General features: G+C 42.0%; 1 protein-coding gene across 1 annotated transcript in view; it reads left to right on the top strand.

The window, feature by feature from the left end:
- zmp:0000000755 (phosphofurin acidic cluster sorting protein 2) overlaps window positions 1-27,863 on the top strand; it is a 47,481-nt gene that overhangs the window by 16,342 nt on the left and 3,276 nt on the right. Inside the window, exons 2-23 of the mRNA XM_061087598.1 lie at window positions 2,947-3,034; window positions 9,446-9,535; window positions 11,126-11,251; window positions 13,203-13,365; window positions 14,646-14,737; window positions 14,945-15,025; window positions 15,371-15,430; window positions 16,786-16,937; window positions 17,565-17,658; window positions 18,904-18,987; window positions 19,726-19,862; window positions 20,399-20,531; window positions 20,620-20,724; window positions 20,913-21,019; window positions 21,899-22,053; window positions 22,160-22,270; window positions 23,347-23,449; window positions 25,434-25,476; window positions 25,581-25,623; window positions 26,090-26,228; window positions 26,348-26,571; window positions 27,302-27,415. Of these exons, the coding sequence (XP_060943581.1) occupies window positions 2,947-3,034; window positions 9,446-9,535; window positions 11,126-11,251; window positions 13,203-13,365; window positions 14,646-14,737; window positions 14,945-15,025; window positions 15,371-15,430; window positions 16,786-16,937; window positions 17,565-17,658; window positions 18,904-18,987; window positions 19,726-19,862; window positions 20,399-20,531; window positions 20,620-20,724; window positions 20,913-21,019; window positions 21,899-22,053; window positions 22,160-22,270; window positions 23,347-23,449; window positions 25,434-25,476; window positions 25,581-25,623; window positions 26,090-26,228; window positions 26,348-26,571; window positions 27,302-27,415 (2,444 nt within the window). The remainder of the gene's footprint in view (window positions 1-2,946; window positions 3,035-9,445; window positions 9,536-11,125; window positions 11,252-13,202; window positions 13,366-14,645; window positions 14,738-14,944; window positions 15,026-15,370; window positions 15,431-16,785; window positions 16,938-17,564; window positions 17,659-18,903; window positions 18,988-19,725; window positions 19,863-20,398; window positions 20,532-20,619; window positions 20,725-20,912; window positions 21,020-21,898; window positions 22,054-22,159; window positions 22,271-23,346; window positions 23,450-25,433; window positions 25,477-25,580; window positions 25,624-26,089; window positions 26,229-26,347; window positions 26,572-27,301; window positions 27,416-27,863) is intronic.

Below are 27,863 nucleotides of genomic sequence, written 5' to 3'. Positions count from 1 at the left end.
GTCACTGCAGCCGCTGTTTGGGTGGCAAAGTGAACTGGCAATGGTGAGGAGCACAGGGACAGACTGGTACCAGGCCAGAACAGATGGCAGCGACTTTCACTTACAACACAACACAGTGGCAGGCAAGAGGAGAGATAACACCTCTGTCTAATAATAAAAAATCCCTGGTTCCCTAGGTGACCTCTTCAGCGCCTGCAGCCTTTTTAATTACATGTGAATCCCAGTCTAAGGAGAGAGCGAGAGAGAGATGTGACGGGGTAGAGATGTTGTTAAACCCTCAGCTCTGTTTTTTTTATCCCTGACAGAATGCTGTAGCTGACTGGTGACTCATCCTCACCAGGAGGCAAGCTGGATCCATGCGCTACCTACAATGTTCAGCATTTGATTACTCCAGACTCAAATAGACTAGCATTATAGTTTCTCAAATGCATGAGGTAACTTGTTCAGCCAAGTGGATTCGCTACTTGCGCTTGAATTCCCGCTGCAAAATTATGTTGTCACCTATTTGGGCCAAAGGGAGAGTCAACACGGGAACACAAAGTTCCTGGCTCGTTCCTGTTGTTATACTGTCATCATTTACGATAGATTCAGTTGGCTGTTTGGATAAACCTCCAATGGAATGTAATGACCTTGGCTTCCTTCCATTTCCCTCCATCTGGTTCAATTTTACAGTAAAATTTACAGTGGGGACCACTGATCTCTGACATTTGTATCCCCCTGTAGGAAAAAACATACAACATCTTACTATAATGTGAGGGATCTCTGTCTGTACTGTCCTGTTTCAAAAACTGTTGATACCATCTACTTCACTGCAAGTGTTCCTGGGGATCAAAGAAGTGCAGTGGTTAATTTCCGGCTTTGACACGTGAACTGTTAAATATTAACACATTTTGAAGAAACAGGGCTCTGTAGCAGCGAGCGGGGGCTGGGACTAATCATCATAAGTTATGACATTGATCACGATAATGGAACGTTCACAACAACGGCAATGACTGCTGATTCTCCAGTTCACAGTTCTGTTTAGGGTTGAGCTTCACCACACTTTGAAGAAACAGGTGAATCAGCTCTTTGTGCAGCATTGGGGATGTGTTTTCAGGACTCACCAAGTCAGCAGCTACTGCAGGCCACTTTTGTTGTGAAGCTGCATATTTAGAATGGGCTCTGTACCAGCAAATAACAAAGTCAAGAAGAAAGAGAAAGACATCAGTTCATATAAATGTCACTGTAATGACAGTAAAACATTTAAAATGTGAAGTTAGAAAATTTATAAATTAAGAAATCCTTAGGATTTTTCATGTTACACATTTTTAGAATGCATAAAAAACTTCAATACTGTCAACATTTGAAGATGTAATAGGTCAAAATTCTTCATTGAAATGTCTAAAAAAACAACTACATCTATGCTATGCCATTAAGTAGACTTTTACTTTTGGCAGTTTTTAACAATGTTCAAAGCCAGAGAAATCCCTAATTTTATATAAGGTAACAGGGCGTTTCATTTTGGTTGCCTTTTAGTTGCATAGTATAGGTTTTGCCTGCAGCTTTGCCCGTCCCTGCTATAACGTTCGAGGCAAATAATGTATGAGGAAAAAAAATCATGCTGTTAGCCAGTTAGCTGGTCCTTCCCATGTTTGTACTGGTCACTCATACTGGATCACGATAATTAATCTCTTTCTGCTGCGTATCATAAATAAAATGAATTACTTGACCTTATCCCTGAACATGATTTGCGCTTGAGTTGGGTTGTTTTGATTGAGAAGCCCCTGACATCCAAAGTTGCATATTGTATGTTCACAAAACCTTGCTACCTCTTCATGCCCCGAAATAGGGCACCCTGTTGTTGCTGCCTGTTAAATTTAAGTTTCAAAGTTTCCTTTGTGCTTAAACAGGATGAATCTTTGTGAATCATACTTGTCTAGCCGGGAGTGACTGAATGACATGGGTGAAAGTCTCTCAGGGAAAGTGGGTGACTGGCTGTTTGTTTGCTTTGACTATCTTCCAACCTTCTGAACAGGACTGTGGGGAAAAGTGGGTCAGGAGCAAGCTCAGCAAACATGTCCTTGGTGCTTTTGACTTTTTGCGGAGTGTCTTTGTTGTCGTGTCTGTGTGTGTGTGGGAAGGACAGAAGGTGGAATTTGGTGCAGGTGAGAGGAGGGGTCACAACTGGTTTTTGATCCATTACAGAAGCACGAGATTGAGGTGTGTCTTGTCAGTTGTAGCACATTGAGCAGCCTCAGGGTTTTGAGAGAAAAGGCTGACCTGAGCGAAGTCCACTGGGTACCTACCTACATGGTTTTTTTCTGATTAAATACAGTATATTTCCTGTCTTCTGTCTTTCTACACCTCACCCAATCTAGATCCCAGTGATAGTTATCTAATATTAAAAAAGCCAGTCAAATTAAATATGAACTTTCTTTGTTTGAGGCGTATGTAAATATGTTTCTTGTTTTATTTAATAACGCACAGATGGCACCAAGTTACTCTGCGTGTAACTTTTTAATACATTATGTAGCAGTGTGTTCAAACAGGGCTTACTGAGGACACTTCACTGCATTTTGCCTTTCTAATACTTAACTTATGACTCTTTCCATGAAGTATTTTCCCACAAAGCTCACAGGAGGATTTCTTAGCACAGTGGTGCATCATCATCATTCAGAAAAATGTCATAGATTAGAAGAGGATTTGATTACTATGTTGCTCTCCTGATTATTCACTCGCTTTCTCAGCAGTAATTGACGATTACTGAATGCTTCCTGTCATTATCATACCTTCAATCCAAAAGAAGAAGATAGAAATAGATAAGAAATGTGAATACTGCCGGCCATGCTTTTCATGCCCAGATGTTACAGCTTGTCAGGAAGCTGTGCTCGCATTCTGTGTATAGTCATGCCACTAATCTTTTTTTTTTATCTCACCCCCTTGTCTTGTTCTTTGTCGTTTCCACAGGCTCTGCAGTCTCACACTGAAAAAGCTGGTTGTCCTCAAAGAACTGGATAAAGAGCTGAACTCCCTGTCTATAGCTGTCAAAATCCAGGTGGGTGGGTTACTCTCCCACGTGTGAGGGGAGCAACAAGCTCAATTGCAAAACATTTGATAGCATGTCACGGTCTGGAGCACGTATCTCACAGTATCACAGTCCTTTGTCGAGGCTGCACCCTGTTCAACACGCTCACAAAGCCTCGATGATGATAGCATATGCTGCTAATCCTGCCGAGTGATAAAAAACCTCCTTAGCTGCACAGGAAGCTGCGATGAGTCACATCCACTCAGGTGCTTTCAATGGCAGACTATCATTACTATTCTAAGCACAGCATTAGCTCCTTAAGATGGATTGTGCATCTTACAATGACTGCTAATAGATTTTTGCTATTACAGGTACTGACATTTTAAATCCTCCCAATATTGCAATGTATTGATATCACAAATTCTGAATGATTAATAGCGAAAAGCAGCAGTTGGCTGGATTAATAGGAAATAAATTACAGCAAAGATCTGCAATGGTACATGATTTTACAGTGACTGTAGCTGTTCTGCTCACTACACAAACTGACATGCTGTTGTAATGTTGTGCTTGAATAAACAAGGTCACAGCAATAGAGTTCTGTACTGTGGAGTTGCATCATGTCACTGATCACAGATGACTTGAGGTCAGTTGAGTTACAACCCTGCTGTCACAGTAGCAACACGTTCCTGCACAACAATCACACCACACTTTACATTAGCGGCATTCTGTCACACACTGCTCGACCACTAAACCTAAAAATAGACACTAATTAGATACGGAAATGGATTTGATGTATCTCTTTACATCTCAGAACAGAGTAAATCACAATTCAGTTTTTTGTTTATAATAAAAAATATCTCTGAAACCAAAAGCATATTGATATTTTAGTAATTTTTAAATGACATAAACATCATGGAAACTGATACTTCTTGTTATGATCTAAGATAGTGTATGTTCTGCATGTTCCTTTACTAGACTAATGTGCAGTGGCAGCGTGTTGGAATCCTGCCTTTAGTCCACTGACAGGTTCCAGTTTTAAAACATGCAATCAGCAGTTAGTGTAGTAGTGGTTGTAAAGATGCTGGTCCAATGTTTCTGGAACGTAACTAAAACCAGAGTATCTTGTAGATCTTGCAGATGCTTAAATAATATGCTATCTGCTCCGGTAAGACTACAGTGCTGGTGTGTGTAGTATACACATCATACAGTTGATGAGGGTCTTATGTGTAGAGAATAGAACCAGAAGTATCTCGTCACAACTAGTGTATTTCTTTGTTGTATAAACAAAGAAACCATATATCTTAGGTTGCGATTTGGTAACCCACATTTTTTTATTCTCACACCTCAACAAATGACAATTTTTCTGTCCTACTCTCAATACTGTCTCATGCATTATGAAATGTAATTGAACCTTTATGTAATAGCTGTGCTCTCCATAAGGATATGATGGAGCCTAATAATGGGAAAATGCTGGGAAAAGGAAATTAACAATGAATGTACAATTTGTTTGACACAACCAGGAGAAAATTACTCTGCAATAGGATTAATAATATTGTTTATTAAGATATGGATTCTAGCTTAGAGCGGATGCTGTGGAGAAACCTGTATACAATATATCCTAATCATATATAATATATTATTTTTAGATCATGATTTAAGGCATCTGACATTACAAGTAATAACTGTCTCTGGAGCAGCAAAATAAATCCTCACAAGACAAGTGTCGCTGTTTATTTAATAATCTGTCAGTGGTATCAAAATGTCAGTAAAATAAATAATAGTCCTGGCATCAACATTCTGAGTGAAGTTTAGAGAGAATGAAGAACACAGTAATGAGTCAGTGTCAGTCCTTTCTCTTGTCTAGGGAGGGGCTCCATAGCAATTCACTATTACCTCACAGAATGCTGTGTTTAAAATCTTCACAGCTCTGCTCACTGTGTGTTTTTGTGTGGCATGCAATGCAGCCTCACTGACAGGGCTTCATATTGAAATATGACAGAGTATAGTTAAAAAACACACAGAATCTGAAATAAGGATGTTTTCTGATAAAGCTGCCTGAAATAACGGCTGTTATCTCCCTAAGCGGTAGATAAAGTCACAATGTGGAAATAGGGTAATAAACTTCAGCTGGATTTCAATGAGTGGATGCCGTTTTGGCCAGCAGTTTATGGAAAGCTCTGCTATAGTGGGCAATTCTATCTAAAGGGAAACAAATATCCCCCCCCTTCTTTTTTGTTTACCGTCATCCTGAAAGAGAAAGCAACCAACCAAGTGCGGCTTTATCCATGAGCTACGTTGTCTCCGGAGCGTGAAATCTCCGCCTGGAGGACAGACGAGCAAAGCTCTGTTTGCCACAGCTCCGGAACTGGAGCATTAAATGCAATTTCCAGCAGGTTTGCTTAGGGAGAACAGAGACGCTGAGGGATGAACAGACACTTGGAGAAGATGACAGAGGAATAAGTGGGTTTGTTTTCAGACGGTGACTTACAAAGACACCATGTCATCAGCCCCCTTTTCTGCATACAGTTTCCGTCTCTCTTCTCCCTTTGAGTCTCATCAGGTTAAGTGGCCTACATGCACACAATCCCTGTAATGGCTAATCATTTGGATGGTCTCCCAAAGTCAAAGCAGTGGGGATGATGAGATTGCATTTTAGTCTAGAGGAGAATCTGTGTCCTTCTGTCCCTCACCCTGGAGACTGCAGGGTCACTTAAAGTAGTTCAGGCCTCCGAACACAAACCTGCTTCCTTCTCTGTACATGTGATTGCACTGTGGTTTGCTGTTGCACGTGCGTTACGTGATTGTATGTTTTGCGTCCTGTCTCTTCTGTGTGTTGCTGCCTGAGGTTGTAGCCAGATATTGATATCAGCTGGATTATTGTTGGAAAGCCGCCGTCTAAAGCGTTTATATTTGCAATCCACTCAGAAATGATCCAATTTTGCGTGTGTGTGTACTTGTACAGATTGAGCCTAAGACCTACAGAGTGAGGACATTTTGGCCTGTCCTCACTTTCTGACCCACTTTGAATGGGCTGTTTCAGGGTTAGGACTTGGTTTTAGGATTCATATTTGGGTTAGGCATTTTGTTTTGATCGTTAAGGTTGGCGTAAGGGGCTAGGTAATGCATTATGACAATGAGTGCCCTCACTAAGATATATGTGTGTGTGTTGGGTGAAAGCAGAAGCCTTTAAAACTACTTTAACACACTTTCCACGTTTCACCTTGTTCTGACCCTGAATCACTTCCTACCTCTGCTGTAAACAGGGCTGCCAATTTAAACAATTAAACTTGTTTTAAAAAAGTAATTTTGAGAAGATGTGTGAAGTTTAAGTTGTTTTCCCACAAGCTTGTTGAGCATGGTCGAGTAGAGGAGTTGTAACATTCCCCATCTTGCCCCAGAAAGACAGTAGAGAAACTTGTAGCTGGGGAGAGAGGGCAAGAGAACAAAAAAGGGGGGGGATTGGGGGTTAGGCAGCTAAGGACATTCAGTACAAGCGTTCCCTGCCAAGGCTCTGTATTGTTAATGCATGTCAGGCAGTTTGAAAGTGCCCGGCTTTTGTGCCTTGATTCATTGTACCAGCCACACAGCATGAGAAAAGACTACATACCAGGCCTCTTTGTGGACCTCAAGTTAGTGGCAAGGTCAGGCCGAGTTTTGCGTTTTACCCAATGTTTTCCTTGCTTATAAAACTCGTTATGCAACTACCTTCGGGGAACTGTCAGAATTTCCCTTTCTGCAGCATATTGAACCAATAGACTGGATAGATAACTGCTTATTACAGCCGAGTGCTTTAAAAGTGTCAGCAAAGCCAAAAATTCTGTTTTCCCATGTTCCCTTCACTTCTTCAAAGCGTTGTTTCATGCAAAGTCCATGCATCTTTAAATGATTGACATTGAAGTAAATTTTCTTTTTAAATCAAGTCAATCTGGCTAAAACACAGCTCTGTGTATGGCACACTTTGGGAAAATGCAACCGATACATCACAAAACGGGTGTTGTACCATTCATACGGTCCGAATGTAATGATTGGCTGTGTGGATTTTTCCTCAGCCTTTATTTATTGATGCCTATTGGGACATGAGGTTGATTTCAACACTGCCATCGTCCTTGTATGCAATGACATTGAGACATTAATACTATACAATAAGACGAGTAAGTTATGTGACATGCATGTGAAGCATCACTGCCCTCTTGAAGAAAGCTAACCCCGTTCTAGTATCTTGTGATGATTCCTCAGCACACACCCAACCATTTCATTTGGTATCCCGTTACGTGTTTTAGCAGCTCTGATGACATTAGGATCCAGTGTCGTGGCCACTGCAGCGGACCATGAAAGAGTGTCTCCCCAGGGTATTCGGCCAGATACAGGATGTCATTACCGCTCTGTGCTGCTCACCAAGTCTTACTTAATTCGAGTGGCAAGTTTAGCGAGTTTAGACACCTGAACGAAGCCCAGAGGACGAATGACATTTTTCAGCCGTTGATTAGTTGCCAAACATATTACACAACAGCTGCCTCTCTTCAGCGCTCACAGCTTGACATAAAACTGTTAACCTGAGACTTCACAAGCTGTTTCTGTTCTCACGTTCACACTTTCTTTCTGTTTTACCCGTAGCTTGTTTCAAAATTATAAAAGAAGCCTGATGAGGGATTAATCTTCAACTTTACAAGGAACATGATCGACTTTAATCGAAGGCAAGAAAGGGTTAGGATTATAAACATGCTGTGAGGCAGGGGCAGGTTCTCTGAGGACACACTGACTGTCTCTGCCCCTACTTTTGAAAGAGACTGCTCCAACTCATGGCATTTAAATCCCTGCGCAGTGTGGCTGCAACAGCTTTGTGTCAGCTCCCAGATTTAGCTTAGCTGATTAGTTTTTCTCATCCACAGTAGCATGTGTAATAATATTGCATATTAGATATTAAAACTAAATTTGGTTTCGAGTGTCTTAAATGCTGAATCTAGCAGTAGTTTGGAGCTTTAAGGTTAAGAAGAGAAAAACTCCAGTTTTGGATATGATCCTGAGCAAGTCCATCTGACCTCTTCAGTTGGTCTAGTAACACTCCTCTTTAGAAAGCTGTGAAGGAGTAGAGGACTGTTTGTTCTGGGCAGCCTCAAGGTGTGAATCTTCATAAATGTGTGAATGTGAAGCAGGCTGGTACTGAAATAAGGCTTGCACGCTAGGCCACTGTTGTCTGGATAGATACAGGCTTAAGAAGCAACCTTATATGTGACATACGTTGGGATTGGTTTTTATTCCGAAGTGAGCACATGGACATGAAGGTAAATTCATTTGGTGTTATTTGTATTTGTCAGCAACCTTCCTCCTTCCACTGATTTGTAACCCCTTTCTGTTTGAATAATTTCACACAAAATTGAACTAAAACCTTGAAATTCCCTCGTCCACACTGGAGAAAAATGATTCAAGATGTTGTGTATGGCATTGTGAAATATTTTATGGGTGGGAATTGATTTGAAATAGACTGGTTCACATTGACAGTGTTGTGGAGGAACAAACAGCTAATTTAAGATTTTAGCTAATTTAAGACAGACTTTGTTAGCTATTTCAACCTTAGCTGAAAGTCATTTAACCTGTACTAACTTTGCTAAACACTTTATGTAAGGTAACTTGCTAAGTTAAAAGTTACATTTAACTCTGATTAATTGATATTCATATTGTCATACAATGTGGTTGTGCAATTTAAAACGTTCAAAATGGCTTAAATATCAGCTACACATATAGGGTTCCAGGCAACAAATCTAGTTGAAGCTAAAAACTCACTTTTCAATAATTGAGAATTAATGTTGAACCCCATGTCAAAATACAATATATTTTATTATATATTACTCTCCTCGCCTGTGCAAGTAGTTTTCCTAGCAAACACATGACTGACAAGTTTGTGATGGGAAAGATTAAATGTGACATTCACCCCACACGTGCATCACCAGCAGTATCCTCTGAACATTTATTACAATCAATGTACATCACAAATCATATGTTTTCCTTATCCGCATTTTGCACTGTGCAATTTATGTTTCATGGTCTACAGCGATATTACATTTTCCCTTGACTTTGTTTTTCATATTTCTCTCTGTTGTTCACATAGTGTATGTGTACATTAATAAACAACCATGTGTTGTGCAGTTGTCATGGCTGATTTGTGTGTGTAAATCTTTTAGTAATGCTTTGCCTTTTTTCACTGGCTCTCTCTTCCTGCTCTACTAGAAATGAACAGAAATAAAAGAACCAATTTTGAGTCCACTCTCAGAGCTTTAGTTTGATCACTCGAAACAATATTTTGTTGTTGTTTTCATTCCAGAACAGGTGTACGTCAAATTTAGACTTGCAACTTAAACAAAGCTGGTTGTGCCTTTTGTGTTATTTTTCATTTGTTGCGTTAATAATTCTTTCTTACAATGAAACTTTTACTTTGTCTTTCAGGGTTCAAAGCGTCTCCTCAGATCAAATGAGTACATCCTCCCTCCCAGCGGACTGATGGAGACTGATCTGGAGCTCACATTCTCACTACAGGCAAGGCCTCTGACATTATACTGTGAATTCTCACACTGATACAGCACTTACTCGACAGACAGGACCGTGTTGAGGTCTTTATCCACACTGGTGCCTCCTCTTTACTTCTTTGGTGTTGGATTACTTTCCAGTAGCAACATTTTTAGGTTCAAAATCTTCAGACATGGGTATTTACAATTATTTTATCACAAAATCTGCCTGTATGACTAATGTGCATGTTATTTGTGATTAGACGAGGTTTTAACTCTTGTTTTGGGGGCACAGGAAATGGCTTTGTTGTTTCTCTTGTGGATTACGATGGTTTTCCAATGGACTCATCCTTGTAGCTATTTGTGTCACCAGTTGTCCCGCTCAAACCAATGCATTGCTACTTTCAGCGGCTGCCCTCACTGCAGCTCAACTAGCTCGTTAGCTTTGTCACTGGCGCGCAATGAATCCTGGGATGAGTTTGCCAATGATGCCTGTCAGATCCTTTGTTTTCCTGGAATGCAATGACGCATTTGTTGGCCGCATTCGAACAATTGCTCAAAATGGGCCACTCTTGTCCTCAAGTGCTGCCTCAGAAGGATCCAGCCCCTGAATTGAGATAGCTATAGTGATCAAGCTGTGGAAAAAAAGACATGATACCTAGAAATGAGCTGACTGACGCCTTGAAAGAGCAAGGGCAGGATACAATATTAAAACTGCAGTGACCTTGAAACTTAATCTTACAAAGCCATGTTAATATTTTAGACCAAGAAGGCAAGGGAGGGCAATGTGAAGATCAAGTTGTGGGAGTCAGAGACACTATGATTCCAGAGAAAGCAGACAAGATGATGATAAAAACAAATGTGTGGATGAAATACTTAAAGTCTCAGAGAGAAAATCAGTTCTGAAATTGGGTGAATTGTCGTCAATAGTTCACCCATTGACTTTTTTTTTTGTGAAAGTAAGGTTGCAGGCTGTAATTATTTGGGGTCATTGCTTGCATCTGAATACAATGAGACTTTATGTCTATATGAGTTTGGCCCAGTTGTGTTATCAACATCATCACTTCTCACAATTCAATGCAAATAGTATTTTTACTGCAATTTAATCTTGTGAAACATTTTGGATACTTTAATGTTGCAAAAAGACCTGACAGTGTGAGCAAGCTAAATGTCAATTGGATTGTAAGAAGGACACTGGCGGGTGAAACATTGAAAATGTCTGATGGCAATAATACTGCCTGGCCACACTGGTACATTATAGTCGGCAATTACCCGTTGATGCAACGAAACCCATTAATTCCCTCACTGAGAAAAGACTTTTGGTAATTAAAAGGATCAGGAAACTGAATCACACTCAAAAAGCTGAGAGAGTCTTGAAAGAAAGTGGGCATCAGCTTCAATGTTCTTTATGATGTGATGTCAAGGAGAGTGACTTCATAAATAACAGCAGGTCTTTTTATTATGTATATTGTTGTCAAAGAAAAGTCTTAAGAGGAAATAGAAGTTGATTAAAACAAATTCAATGTGGTGAAATAAGTGCACATGTGTTTCCAACTAAAGGCTGATGAATATATTGTGCAGTCTGCACTGTTTATCTGACTTTATTTGTGTTCTTTTTCAGTACCCTCATTTTCTGAAGAGGGACGCCAACAGACTGCAGATCATGCTGCAGAGGAGGAAACGCTACAAGAATCGAACCATTCTTGGCTTCAAAACTTTGGCTGTGGGAGTCATCAATATGGCTGAGGTACTATATGGTGGCTAGACTGAGGGCGCCTCTTTCAACCATCTCATTTCATGTTTCATTTTCAGCCATTTCATTTCTCTTTGAAGAAGGCATGATTTGGCTCAGGAGCTTGTGATTGCATTCTGCGGCGCTCTGACAGTGACTGACATGCTATTAGTGTCTTTGTAACCAGGTCTTAGTTGCCAATGAGAGGCTCTCCTGCGTTATTGTGTCATTTCAAATGATTCATCCTCGTCACACATACTGCTATGTGAGATTACGGGCCATCTGGAACTGGCTTCATATGCACTTTTCTCCAAGTAATGTATTTGGTCGTGCTTTGCATACATAATGGAAGAGGAGCTTCTTTAATGCCCAGTGATGTTTTTAAATATGTAAATGTCTGTTAAGTTCTTTTTACAAGTTCTTGATCTAGTGTGTACTTAAAGTTTACGTCATACTGCTGAGCCATGAAGATGATTTTTAAAGTGGGTCCACTTCCATTGCTTCCTAATGCCTACAGTACATTGGCCGAGACGTCTCACACAAATGCATTAACGGGTCACACTAATGCAAAAGCCATAACACAACTGCAAACACTTAACTGTAGAAAGTGGGTAAAGATAAGCTGGTTATATCACTGTCAACATCCATTGTTATTGTGTTTCCATTGTGGCTTTTGCAATTGTGTGTTCACTTCTGCATTCGTGTTGTGGCTTTTGTATTCGTATTTTCCCTGCACTTGTGAGCAATGTCTCACCTGTACTGTTGTCATGGTGGAGATCACACATTGAAACTGTCAGCTATATTTAATTTGTGGCATTCTGTGGGTCATTCGCTCAAAACAACCTGTGTTTTTCCAAAGCCCAGTCGGGTATTTTTGACCAATGATGTTTTACATAGCAGATACAGATCACTTAAAATGTTTTGCTCTGGATTTAATATACTGTTTAAATGTTTTAGTCGCACCCTCGCTCAGACAGATAGTAAGGGACTAGGATATAAAGGTTCGCCATTGCTTTTCTCGTGCATGTGTAACCATGCCCTTACACACAAAATGTGGATCCGGTGACTTGGACTTCTTTCCTGCACTAGCCCCAAGACAGGAACTGACTGACATCTGAAAACCAGACTAATGCATTATTGCAAGCACTCAGCTGCTGTGCTGTTTTGCTGTGGGGATCGCTGCAGTGAAACGAGCCATAGTCGTCTATGAATAAAGCTCGATTGGCCATTATTGGATGTTGTTAGGTAATTATGTTGTCATATGCTGTGCAGTAAACTCTCTTGTGCCCTTATAATGAATCTGCTGGGGCATTATGTCACTTATTGGACTTTGCATGGTGCATTCAATTGCACCCCTGCTGGTGTTTGAGCGTACTCCCTGTACAGCAATTCATCAAGTGAAATATTAGAGCACCCCCCAGACAGTGCTCAGAGTCGAAGCTGGTCCCTCCTCATCTGATTCAGAACACTTTACCAACTGTGTCATACTGGATGATAGGCACAAAAATGCTCGGGTTCAGACTCTCTGAATGGGGAAGCAGTATTGTGCTAATGAAGATTTATGTGGAGATAACATAGCTGTCAGCTTGTCATCAGTTGGTAAATCTCTGTGCTTGTAAAGCAGTAACAGAAGCTGTCGTCATCTCTGTTGGTTCAGTATTTCCTCAGATACAATTCTCCCATCTTGCCTCCCTTCTGCCGAAAGATTTGTTCCATGTGACTTCCACATGACTCTACTGATTGACAGAAAGAAGCAGGAATTATACAAAACCCGAAGGCATCTGAGCTAAGGAGGACTTGATGCTGAGGCAGATGAAGTCCAGTTATCAGACCCTGTGTTGTATTCATTCAGCAAAAGATAATATGATCTGTGACGACGCAGGAGAGGGATAGAATGAAACTGGTGTCTTATATAAGTTTATCTTTTTAAAATCAGTGACCTCATTTTTAATCTTCCTATGTCCAGGTGATGCAACACCCGACAGACGGAGGTCAAATTCTGGGTCTCCATAGCAACGTGAAGGAGGCGCCAGTGCGCGTGGCAGAGATCAGCGTGTACTCTCTGTCCAGCCAGCCCATCGACCACGAGGACGGAAGCGTCCAAGCTGGCCGCAAGACTAAAACCTCAGGTGGGCACAGCCATATCCCGTCCCACCCAAATGTGTTTTTTGACAGGCCTGTACTCGTACTGCCCGGCCAAATCCTGTGTGTAATTTCAGCCGTCACCCTAGAGCCAGCCGTCCCTGCCCAGGCCTCTCTCTTCCCTCCTTGCACATGGCTTCTATTTCCCAACCGTGGACAGAATAAACTCTATTAATCCCAGGCCAACCTATTGCCAAGGATATGTTATTTTCTTCAGCTATGGTTGTAATGTCGATTCGAGAGCTGAACAGATGTAGGGCCTATTACCTTACACTGCTTTATTTCTGGGCAGGGGGGAATATTGAGCCCTGCTCTCGCTCCACGCCTTCGTCCTGCTATGCTGATCCCTCGCTGCTCTGGATGTTATTAAGGAGGCCGCTCAAACATAACAGATGAGCTCATGCACCGAGTATTAAACGAGTGTCACTCTGAGGGAAGGGGAAGATGTTTATCTTTCACCCCTATGCAGTGATCCTTAATAATATTCATTCTCTTCTAGGGACATAGAACAGGATGTTTCACAGGCAAGGAGGAAGTCTGAATAAGCTGTAAAAGAAAAAAAAGATCCATCACCTGACACACAGGGAAATCTACCTCACTACCACTAAAATGAATCACTCAAAGAGAGCTCTATGGCCTCATTTGCATACAACACGAGTTTCATTACATTTCCGCAGCAGTAAAATTTTGCCTTTAATTATGTGGTAGGAATATGTTTTACATAACTGTAAATTATATTTTGTTCATTACTCTTGCCAAGAGGGCAAGATGAAATGATGAACGACAGGAAATTGTACAACTTTAGCCCCACCGAATACATTTAATATCTTTCATGGATTAAGTGGCAACCAATTTCTTTAACTTAGTTTGATATTTGTGATTAATAAACAACAGACATAAAGCATTATTTACATCATAAGAGAATAATACTGTTTTGTAAATAAAAACCCTTTTACCTTCCAATGTGATGGAAGAACAACATTTACCGAAAAAGTGCATTTAGAAGGTTGGATTTCACTCAGAACGAATTGGTTCCTTCAGGGCTTTTTTATTCCAAAAGATTGAGTTTGAGTTTCAGCACTAATAAGGCTGCGACCTTCGGATTTCTACTTGTCTTTTCGTTCACCGAACAAACTCTATCTCTCCTAAGCCTAAATTTAAAAAGATGTGTCTGTGGGAAACTTGCAAATTTAAATCTGTATGGCTGTAATGCTGTCTAGATGTGTATCTTAATATCCTGACGTGTTTCTGTGCTTTCTCATCTCAGACCGCTCCCCAGACATGGATAATTATTCTGAGGAGGATGATGACAGCTACTCTTCAGAGCAAGAAGCCAGTGATGACGCAGTTCATGGCCAGGTCAGTGCCAGAAATGACTTGGGTGCATACAAATCTGCAATACCCAGTGAAACCAAATACATATAAGAGATTCAGTGAATTAAAGGAATAAAATCCTTGTCGCACAGTACGTGCTGTTACATAGCTTTGATAGCAAGTAAGTGAAGAGATTTTTTAATTTTAGTTTGATATATTACAGATATTTTATCCTTCTTGTCTACACTTTAGGATCTTTATGACGAAGACGACGAGGTCAGGAAGCCCAAGAAAGCCCGGAGGAAAATGATCCGGACAACCTCCATGACCAGGGTTAGTTGCCGCCTCATCCTTTTTTGCTCGCCACTCATTGACTATAACACAAGATCTGTCTTCGCTGTCAGACCAGCTTTTAAGAGAAAGTACACTCTGTCTTCCATTTGCCCAAGCCATTAGGACGATGTGGATGAGCATGTAAATGAACACTGGGTTCACTGGACTGATTATAATGGTCTTTACGTGGAGTCGCTGTGAATGAGTAATCCAGTGGACAGTTACTGGAGAACTGAAAAGCCTGAGCCCAGCTGTCATGCTTATTTAATCAGGACAGCCTTTCCCTTTTGGGTGGTGGGGGGGTTGTTTTCATCATAACTGTATGCTTTCTGTTTCCCGTTACAGCAACCCAACTTCAAGCAGAAGTTCGTGGCCTTGCTTAAGAGGTTCAAGGTGACAGATGAGGTGAGTTGCAGAAAAGGAGAGTTGCCTTCTGTTTGATCGACACCCAGGAGATTGTGTTCCATGTCAAAGCAGCAAACAGTGTGTTGAAATTTAGAGCAGGAAGCATCCTTCCCTGTGCAGCCTCCTGGAATTTCTCCATCCTTCTGTTATGAATACTTCAGTGAGTCAGCTTCAATACATTTCAGTTATTAAATTGCACTTGGGGGGGGGGACTAATCTGTAGTTCTAGCGTGCTCCAGTCTGCAGGAGCATTGTCTGTGAAGAAATCAGTGCCACAGCAGAGGTACAAGCGTCATTATAATGCTAGGCTGCCTTACCTCCGTGTTCATTGATGTATGATTCATACTTTGCCATTAGCTGCAATCCGTATGCAGAATCCATTAACGGCCATATTCTCTACCAGTTAATCTAATGATAAATGTAGGCTCAGAGGCTTGTCCTATTTTAGGTTAGTGTTTTTCTTCTCGAGTGTGAATGTGAAGTGTTTCTGGATTCTACATAAAAGCTTCTAATCAGGTCATCGGCCGGATGTCGAACATTTGTGTGCAACTGCATGTACCCCGCTACTTAATCTGCATTAGGCCATTATACATATAACTACTAGCAAATTGTGGAACCTATAGGAGTATTAGTTCCATTTCTTCTTCTGAACCCAAAAAGAGGTAGGTTTCCACTCTGAATGAGGACGTGCTGTGCCTTTTCACTCTTCCCTTTAGGTTTATGTTTACTTTAAGCCATCCGCACAAAGAGACATATTTATAAGGTTTAACCCACTGATGCCTATAGGAGCCTCGAGGCCATCAGCCTCGCTGGATGGTTCTGGAAGCTCCAGGTGGCCCGGTGATCTTTCATCACATTCCCTATCTCTAATCTCTTCCTTGTGGCTAGTCAGTGTGCAGGGTTACAGTTCTATTAATACATGGCCGGGAGGAGGAGAGTGGACAGACTGTGTTTATCTGCTCCCTGCCAGCTCCTGCACTTATGGAGTGGCATTAATCACCTGATTAGTCCACAAGGCCTGGCTGTGTTCAGTTTCTATGATATACATCCCCACTGTGCAGCGGGTAGATCAAGGCACATCACCTTAGCTCTCTGTTCAAGCACTCACTTACCTTCTACGTGGCCTGCTTATGGCCGAGGCAGGGATGTATTTATGGCATAGCTTGTTTTTCTGTTTGTTTTACAGCCGCCAGTGCTCTTGTTCATTCTTTAAGCTCCATTAACCCAGCTGTGAAAGTGATTAGCTAATGCATAGCACCAGTCACTCCCTACATTTATTTAATCCACGGCCATAATGACAAATCCCTGATTACAGTGTGCTGATGTGTTAATGATGTGTCTATCCTGTGCGGTAGGTCCTGGACTCTGACCCTGTAGACCAGACCCAGGAGGTGGAGGAGGATCTGGACTTACTCTACGACAGTCTTGAAGTGTACAACCAGAGCGACAGCGGGCCAGAGATGGAGGATAACGAGAGCGTCCTTAGCACACCTAAACCTAAACTCAAGTATGTCTGCACTCAACCTCTTTAAATCTAATATATCTAATAATTCTATTGACTGAAATATTCATATTATTCACATAATGATGGAGAATTAAGGCCACTTAAAAGGGTGGGGGGTTTGAGAATAAAGTATTATTATAAAAAGAATAAAGTCTAAATTTTAGGCTACAACCTCAAGTTATACTTCACAAATAACAAAATATGTAATGTTTTTTGCATATAAACAACATATTATCACAATTATCAGGACTATCAGGTTAATATTGTGACTGTTACTATTTATCCTCATAATTTTATGACCTTTTTTCTCATTACATAATGCCTTAACTTTTGTAATGAGTTTTTTCTCATTATACGACTTTATGCTAGTCATATTATGATTATTTTTCCCTTTAAATATTACGACTTTCTTCCCTATTACGACTTTATTCTTCTAATATAACTTAATTATTTTTGAAATATCAGAATTTGCGTCTACAAATTTGTTTGATTTGTTCGAAAACATTGAAGAAATTGTTATTTTTGAAAAAGCTCTCATTGATACCTCTCAATTAACTTTTTTTTAAAAAACATTATTTCCATGCTGTTAGTTGTTGTTTTTAATTCAAATCTTTCTATTTGTGTTTTTAGGCCGTTTTTTGAAGGGATGTCTCACTCCAGTTCTCAGACAGAAATTGGAAGCATACACAGCCAGAAAAGTCAGCAGAGAGAGCTGTCATGTCCTGTAAGTTGATCAGCCACTCCATCAACAGGCCTCTTTCATGCCTCTCAGCTCCACTGTTTACCCCTTAGGTTCTTCCCCCTAGATTTCTGCTGAGGTTCTTTTTTATGTAAACAGTGTTATGTAAAGGAATGGCCCATGGTTAGAGGTGTTTAAATATCTAGCGCTCTTCTGTGCTTATTGTGGTTCAGGGATTCCCAAGGTCCATGATAAGACAGCCAAGATATTCTGAGCACGAGGGCAATGTCCCCACCCTGCAAAAGAGAACGGGGCCTGTGGTCCTTATCCTATGCACCCCTGTAGTCCTGCAGTATTTATAGGGACTGACACCCACTGACCTCTCCACCACCACCATCAACACACACACACACTCATTCACCCACGTACACAGACACACACAGATACAAATATGCTGCCATGCACAGGGAAAAGATTGACTGTTGCTGTCCCTGAATTCCTGCTCAGATTTATGGCCCATTGGAATCAACAAGGGCAGAGAAAGAGGGAGACGTGTTGAGTCTGATGGCGATAGAGGGAGTGCTGTTTATAAATATCTGGGAATCCATTTTAGCCTGTAATAAAACAGCCCGGAGCACTGCAGACTGCTATAGTCCTCCATTTTACCCAATAAATGTCCCAGGCTGAACTTGTAAAAAATGTCTGCGAGACAAAATGTAAGGTCTTTGAAGTGATATTGAAATGAATTAAGTAGATCATAGGAGATGCACTTAAACACTTAGTCGCGTAAACCTGAACACATAAATGTCTCATTTATACTTTGGAAGCTCATATAGTATTAGTACACAGTGGTAGTGAAACATTTAGAAGCTTTTAGAGATATTTATACTCCGCCGCTGTCACCAAGCTGGACTTTGTTGGGACACAATGAGAAACTGGTAAATCTGAACAGATGGACCATAGCATTATTTTGACATCGCTGACGTTAATGAGTCCTAGCTACCGCTGCTACAGAGTGCTTGACACCTCTTTTTTTTTCATAGTTTATTTACTGAATGCCTCCAATTCAAATCGCACCTAATTCAACACTGCTCTTACTTGGGTATTAACCATACAAATGGCAAGTGTGAAGCTGATCAAATGAACGGTTCTCCAGATCTGGGCTCCACACACAGACAGACAAAGATTTCAGGAATTATTAGATGAATTAATAGATAGATCGGAGAAGTGACTTCCATTGTTACATTGTTTTAATGTATGTGTGTGTGTGTATGTGTGTTTCCCCTGCAGAGTGGAGACTTTCTGACTGTGGACAGATGTAAAGTACAAGGAGCTCGGTATCAAGACGACAGCCCCACAGATCCGACTGTTGTGGTATGTTTTTGGAACAACACTAGTTTCCTTTTTTCTCAAGCTAAATCCCCCTTGAGCAACTCTTACTCGGATTTGTCTTTTCTGACCCCCCATCCCGTCCACTTGAGTGCTCTTTCCTCCCATGGGTCTTTGTTGTTTTTCCAAGAGAAATCACAGAGGGAGGGTTTATGTAAGGGCGAGCACACCAAGCAGCCTTAGCCATCCATTATGGATCAGGGAAGGCAGCACCATGCAGGAGGAGTCTTGACTGGCGGCGATCGAAGGAGAGATGTTTGTGTTTGTTTTCGCCTTTGTGCTGTCGGGTCTGTCTAACCTGTTTCTCTGACCCCCGGCTCCCCTTCTGAGCTGCACGCCGTCCGATCATCTCCCTGGTTCAATAACCCAGATCAATCTGAATATCTGAGCTGCAGGAGCAGTGTTTCCTCCGCCACCTGCTAAGAGACCACAACTTTTTATCTCATCTGTCGAGGAGCGCTTGCATCATTATCTCCAACCTCAGCAGCTCAGCTGAATAATTCAGCATGCCAGCACCTCTCGACCTCCCTCCACACCCCCACTGTTTCTCAACTCTTCTCCTTAAAATGCTGGCTGCTTATTCTCCACTCAGACAGAATAAGGAATACACCTGAAACCTGAGGAGGAATCTGGTCTAGTTTGACGGGATGTGACCATGCCAGTGTTGTATCATAAACATCATTTTCTTGGCTCATCTTTGCTCCCCCTCTCCTTTTGGTTCAGGAGCCAGAGGCTGAAGACAATGGGCCAGGGCCGGGGCCAGGGCCAGGGGAGGTGAGCACCTGGGATGTCAACACTGAACGAATGACCACTGTTGGCAAGCTCTGCAAGACAGAGTCCCAAAACCACATGTCTCCCAGGTAAATGTCTTACATCTGGACACATACACTCTCAGTAGTGTTATGTCATCATGCATGAACTTTATAATGAAAGTTATGTTAGGGTTTTTAGGTTTTAAGACTTAAGGGTTGGAATAAAACCGCATTCTAAAACCTAAATGTTGTTTGAAAATTAAAACTTAAAACCTCAAGGTTTCTGAAGAGCTGACAGAATTGTCAACATTTACAAAAACTTAAATTTCTCAGCCCCGTCTCTGTCTGAATATTCTTCATTGTTGTTTTCATAGTTCGTCGGTCACTGTCTGAAACGCCACTGTGCTAACAAACGACCACAATACATTTTTCTTTTCCCCCGGGTATTTTGATTAAATCACTATATATTGCATCAGTCGCACACAAAACTATGAAACTTGATGAAAAACATGTGTGTAATCTGGCTCTAAAGGTTGAGACATGCACACCCCACAGCACACCGGACCTTAACGGGTCAATGTGTTTGTTTAGCTTTGTTGCTCTGTTGTGTATTTCACACTTCCCCGGTTTACTCTCTTTCTCAGTAAAGTTGAGAACAAGCTGCAGAGGCGTCCTCGCAGCACCTCCATGAAAGACAGACAGAACTCCAAGGCCCAGAGCGACAGAACCAGCAGCATGGAGAGCGAGTACTCCCCAGAATCACGGCTCATAGCGCAGGTGAGCGACACACACGGATGGAATATCAAGCCGCGGATCTGTTCTTCACAGATGTTTTTAGACTCTCTGTTTCTCATTTGTGCCAAAGGTTCCCAGGAAGTCTGTGTACGACCAACTGAACCAGATCCTCATCTCTGACGAACGCCTTCCAGAGAGCATCATCCTCATCAACACCATGGAGTGGCAAGGACAGGTGTGTGCTTTCCTATACACAACATGTTGACCTTCATCTCGCATTAAGACAGGACGTATTGTTCATGGGATGTACACTGTGTATCCCCAGTAGCGTGTTTTTCCTGCTGTCTCTCCAGCCCAATCAACCCTTCCTCTTTTATTCCCCCATGAACTCATCGTGTCCCTCTCGCGTGTGTTTCTGTGCAGTATGTGGCCGAGTTGCTCCACGAACAGGCCCAGCCCATTGTGTCCACCTGCTCTGCTGCCGATGTTCAGGCTGCCTTCAACACTATCGTTACTCGCATCCAGAGATTGTGAGTCACATGCACACATAACACACGCATTGGTTGAATGACTCAAGCCATCAGAGAGTATGATTTTGCCGGTTGTAATCCTGGGAGTCGTCTTCGCCAAACAACAATGTGTGTTTGTTGTGGCTTGCCGCCAGAGAATTCCAGGACGCCATCCCTCACGCTGCTCAAGTGCTCTCCGCCTGTGAACCCATTCAATCAAAATGTGTCTGTTTTCTCTTGAAAGCTGAACTACAATTTCTTCTCTCTTTTTTTTTGTTGTTTTGTTTTTGGACCCATCTGCTCGCCTGTGTCCCCTCAGGAAGCCGTGTCAATTGCAGATGAGGCTGTTTCGCTCTGCCGTGTTGCTTCTGTTAAACCTGTTTTCTCTTTAAATCTGCCAAACTGCAACTCTCCCCCTCTCTCCACACCTGCTCCTCAGTGTGTTTACTCCAGCTGGGGCCTCGTCATGTAGAGTCTTGTACATCTCTGTTAATGTGTCACTCACTCACGGTTTAGCTGGCTGCTGGGTGTTTCCTCAAATGTTGTCACGGAGCCTAAGCAGAACAGGTCTTTTTCTGCAAATGGAAAACCCTTAATGTCTCACTTCCTAAATTGTTTAGCAACAAAGTCCTTAAAGCTGCTGTAATGTTTGGTTTAACTTGAGGAGACGTGCAGATACTTGCAAGTATCTAGTATTTCAAATTATAACGTACGACATAATCCGGCTTTCAAAAGAGGAAAGACCGGTTTAAAACCTGGAAAACCCCTGAAGATCATTCAGACACTCATAATTTCTCCCACACACACACTCTGTGACCCACATCTTTTATGAGTTAGCTCTCTCTCTCTCTCCCTTTCTCTTAAATACTTTCTCTTTCTTTCTGACCTTAACCCTTGCAGCTGCAACTGCAACGCACAGACCCCGTCGACGATGAAGGTGGCAGTGGCCGGCGACCAGAGTTACCTCAGCACCATCCTGAGGTTCTTCGTGGAGCAGCTGGCCAACAAGACCCCTGACTGGCTCAGTTACATACGCTTTCTGGTGATCCCCATAGGTATGTCAGTCAGGATTAGTGCAGAGGGTTATTGGAAATACCAGCCAGAACACGCTACCCATTTTTATATTTGTTGTAAATATGAGCATTTTCTTCTTGTGCACAGGTTCTCATCCCCTGGCAAAGTACGTGGCCTCCTTTGACAGCAAGTTCAACACCATCTTCATGGACACGGCATGGAGGGAGCTGTTCTGCAGGACAGATCGGCCCGCTTCAGGTAGGATGCATGGCTCTGATGTCTGACTGCAAAGCAGGACCGCATGTCTCGTGTTCACCCAACTTGAAAGGGAAAGAAAAGTGGCCAGAGACTGATGGATGGAAAGAGAATTCTGAATTTGTGAAAGACCACCACAGTCTGCTTTAGTGTAGAGAGCAACTCTCCATCATGATGCTACACCTCTGACAGTACATCGTCAGATATTTACCCCAGACGTTATCAGAATCGATTGTAATATCAAAGGTACATTTATGTGACATTACATTACATTTCTTGTCATTACATAAATTTCACTTTGAGGTGTTGTGGGAGAGAGTTATTAAGTAAAAAACATTCCTCTTTTACCACTATTTTGTAGAATATACGCTCTATATAGTCTTAGATTTAAGTTGATTTTACACTCACTTTGTTAGGTATGCATTTTTTGCTTCACACATATCCATGTACATTTTTCTGTCCTCATCCGTTTCCTCAATTCTCACTTGTTCTTGCCCAAACAGGCCTGATAATATCCACTCCTCTCCACCTAACTCACTTAATTTACTCCCCATAGGTGCAAGAGTCACAGTCTCACACACCACCTTGAATCATCGAGTGTTTGCAGGAAAAAACTGCCCTCTGTCCTCCATTGTTCCGACATGAATTGTTATATCCTCAATACAAAAGGCAGTGTTTGGATAGAAACTCCTGGTTCTCTCTTTCACAAGGGGAATTTGCTTAAAGTACAGAGGCAGCAGTCCAAAACAAATTGACATTCAAAATCCTCAAGTTTCCACATTTCAAGGTGCCAACAAATGTGTGTCAGGCTGGATTTGCCCCGCAGCCGTTCTCTGCGACACGCGATTTGTCTTGTGTGTCGTACGGCCGACTTCACCCATGTTTTAATGACATTTTACACTCAGCAAGCCCGTCTCCTTAATTCCGTGACATGTAAATGATTAATGCACAGTCTCCGAGCAATGTGCTGCATGTGAGGAATTAGCATCTTTCACCAGTTGTCTTGCAGCTTGTTAAGTCAGACATGTAACAAGGAGAGAGGCACGTTGTTAACAATCTGTCTCCCTGCTCCCCTGCAGATAACATAGATGTAGCAGGACGAGTGGTTCAGTATCTGGCCGGTGCCAACGTGTCCCACCAGTTCCCCATCTCGGAGGCCATGCTCACCTACAAACAGAAGAGGTAAAGCGACATTGATTTAAATGCTCACATGTGCTGCACATGTTTGTGTGTTGCATGAATGTTTTTATGCTCTGAGCATGTCTGTGTCGGAATGGTTTCAAACATGGTGTACCGATATTAATGTTCCTCTATTTTCTCTTATTAAAATTTGTTCTTGAACACAACTGATCAGTCAGTGTTTCCCATAGAATTAATTAAATCTATGGCGGTAGCAGGGGTGCACATGCACGAAGTTCACTCGTGTGCAACAGATTCTGAGTGACACGTATAGATTGAAAGATAAGTTCTCTCACAAGAGAAAGAACTGCCTTGCCCCTGATAACTGCAGCTGAGACGGTAAAACCCTTGTGGACGATAGCAGAGCAACAGTGCTAGCAAGCATGCAGCAAATAGAACTGCAAATAATTTAGAATATAGATAAATTAGAACCGCCACAGTCTATATAATTAGTGGGAACCACTGGATCAGACATGAGAGGATATTGAATTGCAAATATGCATGCATGCATGTGTCTACATATTCAAATACACACAAAGTACAGTCACATCTGTTTATTATGACATAAAAAAGTTTTTATGGTGAGGGTTAATAATTAAATGTGATGGAGCAGGGATTTGATTTTCAGATTAGAGAAGGCCTCTCTCGACAAAGTCCTGCATTGAGTCAGTTCTCATCTCACACACTCTTCTGCATCTCGCTGTGCATTTGCTTGTTTTCTTTCTGAGGTTTGACCAAACCCCCTCCCCTCTTTGGGACAGGAGCTTTTTACTGGTCGGAGAGATCCGAAAAACAACACGCAGATTTAACACTGTCGCATTCCTTCTTCCCCCCTTTCCCCCCTTTTTTGATTTGCATTCAAGGAAAAGGAGTTTGTATTTTGATTTTTACATCAGGTATCTGATTCGACTCTTGTTTTGCCCTCCCTATTCTCTCTCCTCCTCCTCCTCCTCCTCTTCCTCCATTTGGCTTGAGCTCCCGTCTCGCTGTGTCCTAACATTCCCCCTCTCACACTCGATACTCACTGTAACTTCACTCTGCACTCTGTCCTTACTCCTGTCTTTGGTTTGCTGTGACTTTGGGTTTTACTCTGTCCTCTGTGTTGTTGCTGTGGAGATTTGCCTTACAACCTTTTAACAAATTGACAAGTGCATACTGGCTCATACATCCAGCGATACGAGTTTCACGAGAAATGTTCAATCAATAAAAGTTAGGACACTCGAAGGATTTGATGCACAACGTTGGTGATTGATTTACAACCTGTTAGGATTTAGTGTTTTGTTCCGCGGTGGCATTGCTATGCAAAACCTTCAGCTCGCACAATGTAACTCTACTGAAACATAATGAGGAAATACAGCACTGGCGCCCGAGCAGGTGAGATCGCTGTGGTCTGCTGTTCTGCATCCTGCACTGGAACAAAACCAGCACCTCCACTCGTCCTTGCGTTGTTGTTGTGGGTGCAGTCTATTTTGCAGGCTCATGAAAGACAGGGAGATAATCGCCGACTAGGTTAGGAGCTGGTTGCTGCATGTTAGAGGACATAAGCAGACAGATAACTTTTAGAATCTGTTGTCCTGGCCTGTGTGAGCGCGCTAAACTTCTGTGCCTAATGATTTTTCATGTATTGCTGAACGGGTGACACGCTCAGCTTATCAGCGTAGTCGTGTAATGAGGCCACGCAGTTACTACCATGTCTGTGCCCAAACTATCACTTTTCAAGCGCTTCACCAAAAATTAGCTCTCTTACCCCCTGACCCTGTCTTCTTTTGGTTGTAAGGAGCAGTCCTCTCATTCATCTCATTGTAACGTGACCCCAAAGATGACCCCCATACCACCCAAGCCAGTCATGTGCCATTTCCACTCTGGATGGGTCATGGCACAGTCATCTTCCCTCCAGGACCTTTGAGTGTGTTCATGTGCACCTTTTGTTGAAATGTTCAGACACACCTCTGGTCTCACTCACAGCCTCTGTTATCTGTCTCTGCAGCCCTGATGAGGACTCCTGTCAGAAATTTGTGCCATTTATCGGGGTACGTATTTTTTTTTTTTTTTAAATACCAAGATGCCAAACAGAATTGATAGATTCTTCTGTGTTGAATGTTATTTTAATCTGAGAACTTTTTCATTATAACAGGTTGTGAAAGTTGGAATTGTGGAGCAAAGCCTCTCAACCTCAGGTAAGAAAGGATTCGTTTTAACATGTGACTGTTGTTTCTGTGTGCTGGTCAGAGGATAAAGCAAAGAAAGAAAGAATCATAAACTTTATTTATTGAATACATTTTCCACACTCATAAATAATATCAGTTTCCTAAAAAGGCCTGATTGTTTCTTTTATAAAGATCAATGAATTATTGTTTGAAAAATCAATGGAAATTATGAAAAATTGACCACATCCTTCCACTAAGTTTTAGTCTGTCTGGTAGTTTTTGTGTTATCCTGCTAACAAACCGACAAACAAATACAGACCAAAACATAATTTCTTGGCGGAGGAAACAATAAACACAACTACAATATAGTTATATGTAGAGACCTAATTCGTATGGTTTTTAAATTTCCACACAGGCAAGCAATACATATTTTGACAGTGTTTAGTTTTAATTTGAAATTTTGTGCACGAGATAATTCCCCTCCCCCAATTTGCAGTGGACTCAGATGATGCGATGGGAGGCAACATAAGCATCCTGTCCTCCCCGACTCCCCCATCAGCTGGTCTGTATGGGAAGGAGATTGGGGGCACCCCCCCGCAGTCCCCCTCTGTGTCCACCGCCCTCTCTGGAGCTGGGTATGACGAGACTCGTGTCACTTATCAATAAATGCAAACTCATCCCATTTTTCTTTCTCACCTTAGCTTTTATTGTCCACTCCCTGTGCCGTTTCTCATTTTGTTTTCTCCGTTGTTAGTTCTCCATGTTCGGGCAACGAGGTCATGGGTCTTCAGGTGGACTACTGGACGGTGCAAGGCCCAGAGAAGAAGAAGGAGGGAGAGAAGAGAGACGTGGGACTGAAGAACACCCTGAAGAGTAATTTCCGTTCACTGCAAGTCAGCCGCCTCCCGTGTGGAGGGGAGCTCACCCCCCCGCCCAGCATGGCCATGACCGTTGTTACCAAGGAGAAGAACAAGAAAGGTACGCTGGGAAATTCTGACGCAACTGTACACAAAAAAAGTGTCTGTAACTAGTAAATTCAGCTGGATGACATATGCAATTTTGTCCAATCTGCTATTAAGGCTCATTTATGATGCCTTTAGGAGACATAGGAGGTTGATGATGTGCCTTTTGAGAAAGAGGCAACAGTGGCCGAGTCGTAAACAGCGGTGGAGCAATTTAGCACCTTGCAATGTCTGTCCTCAAAAAGTTCAGCAATTGAATTGAAGAGTAATGTGTATATTTCTTTAAGCCTATTCACCTTTTTAACAGTGCACTTCTATAATATGTGTCAGACTCAGGACAATTTTAAAATTCAACACAGCAGAACCAGAGATATCGTCTTGTTTTTATCCCACATATTCTTTTTAAATTTTTTAAACTGGTACCTACTTTATTACTGTTTTGCTAGTAACCACTTATGTAGCCTGGAACTTTTATTCTCAGAGATGAGGAGCAGTTGAAGGAGGTCTGATAAACTCACTTATTTTTTACTCCACAACCCCCGATTTTCATTTGTACCTATGCTGAGTCAGATGACCTCACATGAGGCATTAAATCAGAGTCCATGCAGCTCTCTCTGCTGCCACAGAAAGCTTAATACAGTTTTTCCACATGCACAGTTTTGCTTCCCGAGACCAGTAAACAACATTTGCTGTGTAACGTCAGCTGAGGAAAATGACTGGGCTCTCTCCCCCCCCTCCCTCTGCAGTGATTTTTCTCAGCAAGAAGCCCAAGGAGAAAGAGCTGGACTCTAAGAGCCAAGTGATTGATGGTATCAGCAGGTTGATCTGCACAGCCAAGCACCAGCACACGATGCTGAGAGGTGAGACCGCACAAACACACAGCTGAAGCTGCACTGCCCCCTGGTGGTGCTGATGCCACAACTCGCCTCAGTGTTACATAGTGTAAATCAGTGTTTCTCAATCTGTGGGTATTGCGAGATCATATCTGGAGCTCGCCAGATGGTTGTAGAGAAAATAAAAACATGATCTATTCAATAACATGACTCTTTTTAGAGTGGGGATTGTTTTTACATGTAATTGTCTGCCCCAGTGATAACATCTGCTTTAGATTGGAGGTTTTATTGGTTGTATTTGTGAGTCAAAGCTGTTTTCAGACATGAGCTCTTGTAAATTAGGGTTTGGACATTTTCCTGAGTTTGTTTCACTTGTTAGTAACGCATCAGGAGATTGTTCGTCAGAATTAGTCGGTTCACAACAACAGAAAAATGTTCAGAACATTGAGGCGAGTGGTCGCGTCTTAGTGGAGCG

This window comes from Limanda limanda, chromosome 15 (genome assembly GCF_963576545.1).
Source record: "Limanda limanda chromosome 15, fLimLim1.1, whole genome shotgun sequence".
NCBI lineage: Eukaryota > Metazoa > Chordata > Actinopteri > Pleuronectiformes > Pleuronectidae > Limanda > Limanda limanda.
This window is presented reverse-complemented; position numbering and strand designations above follow the sequence as displayed.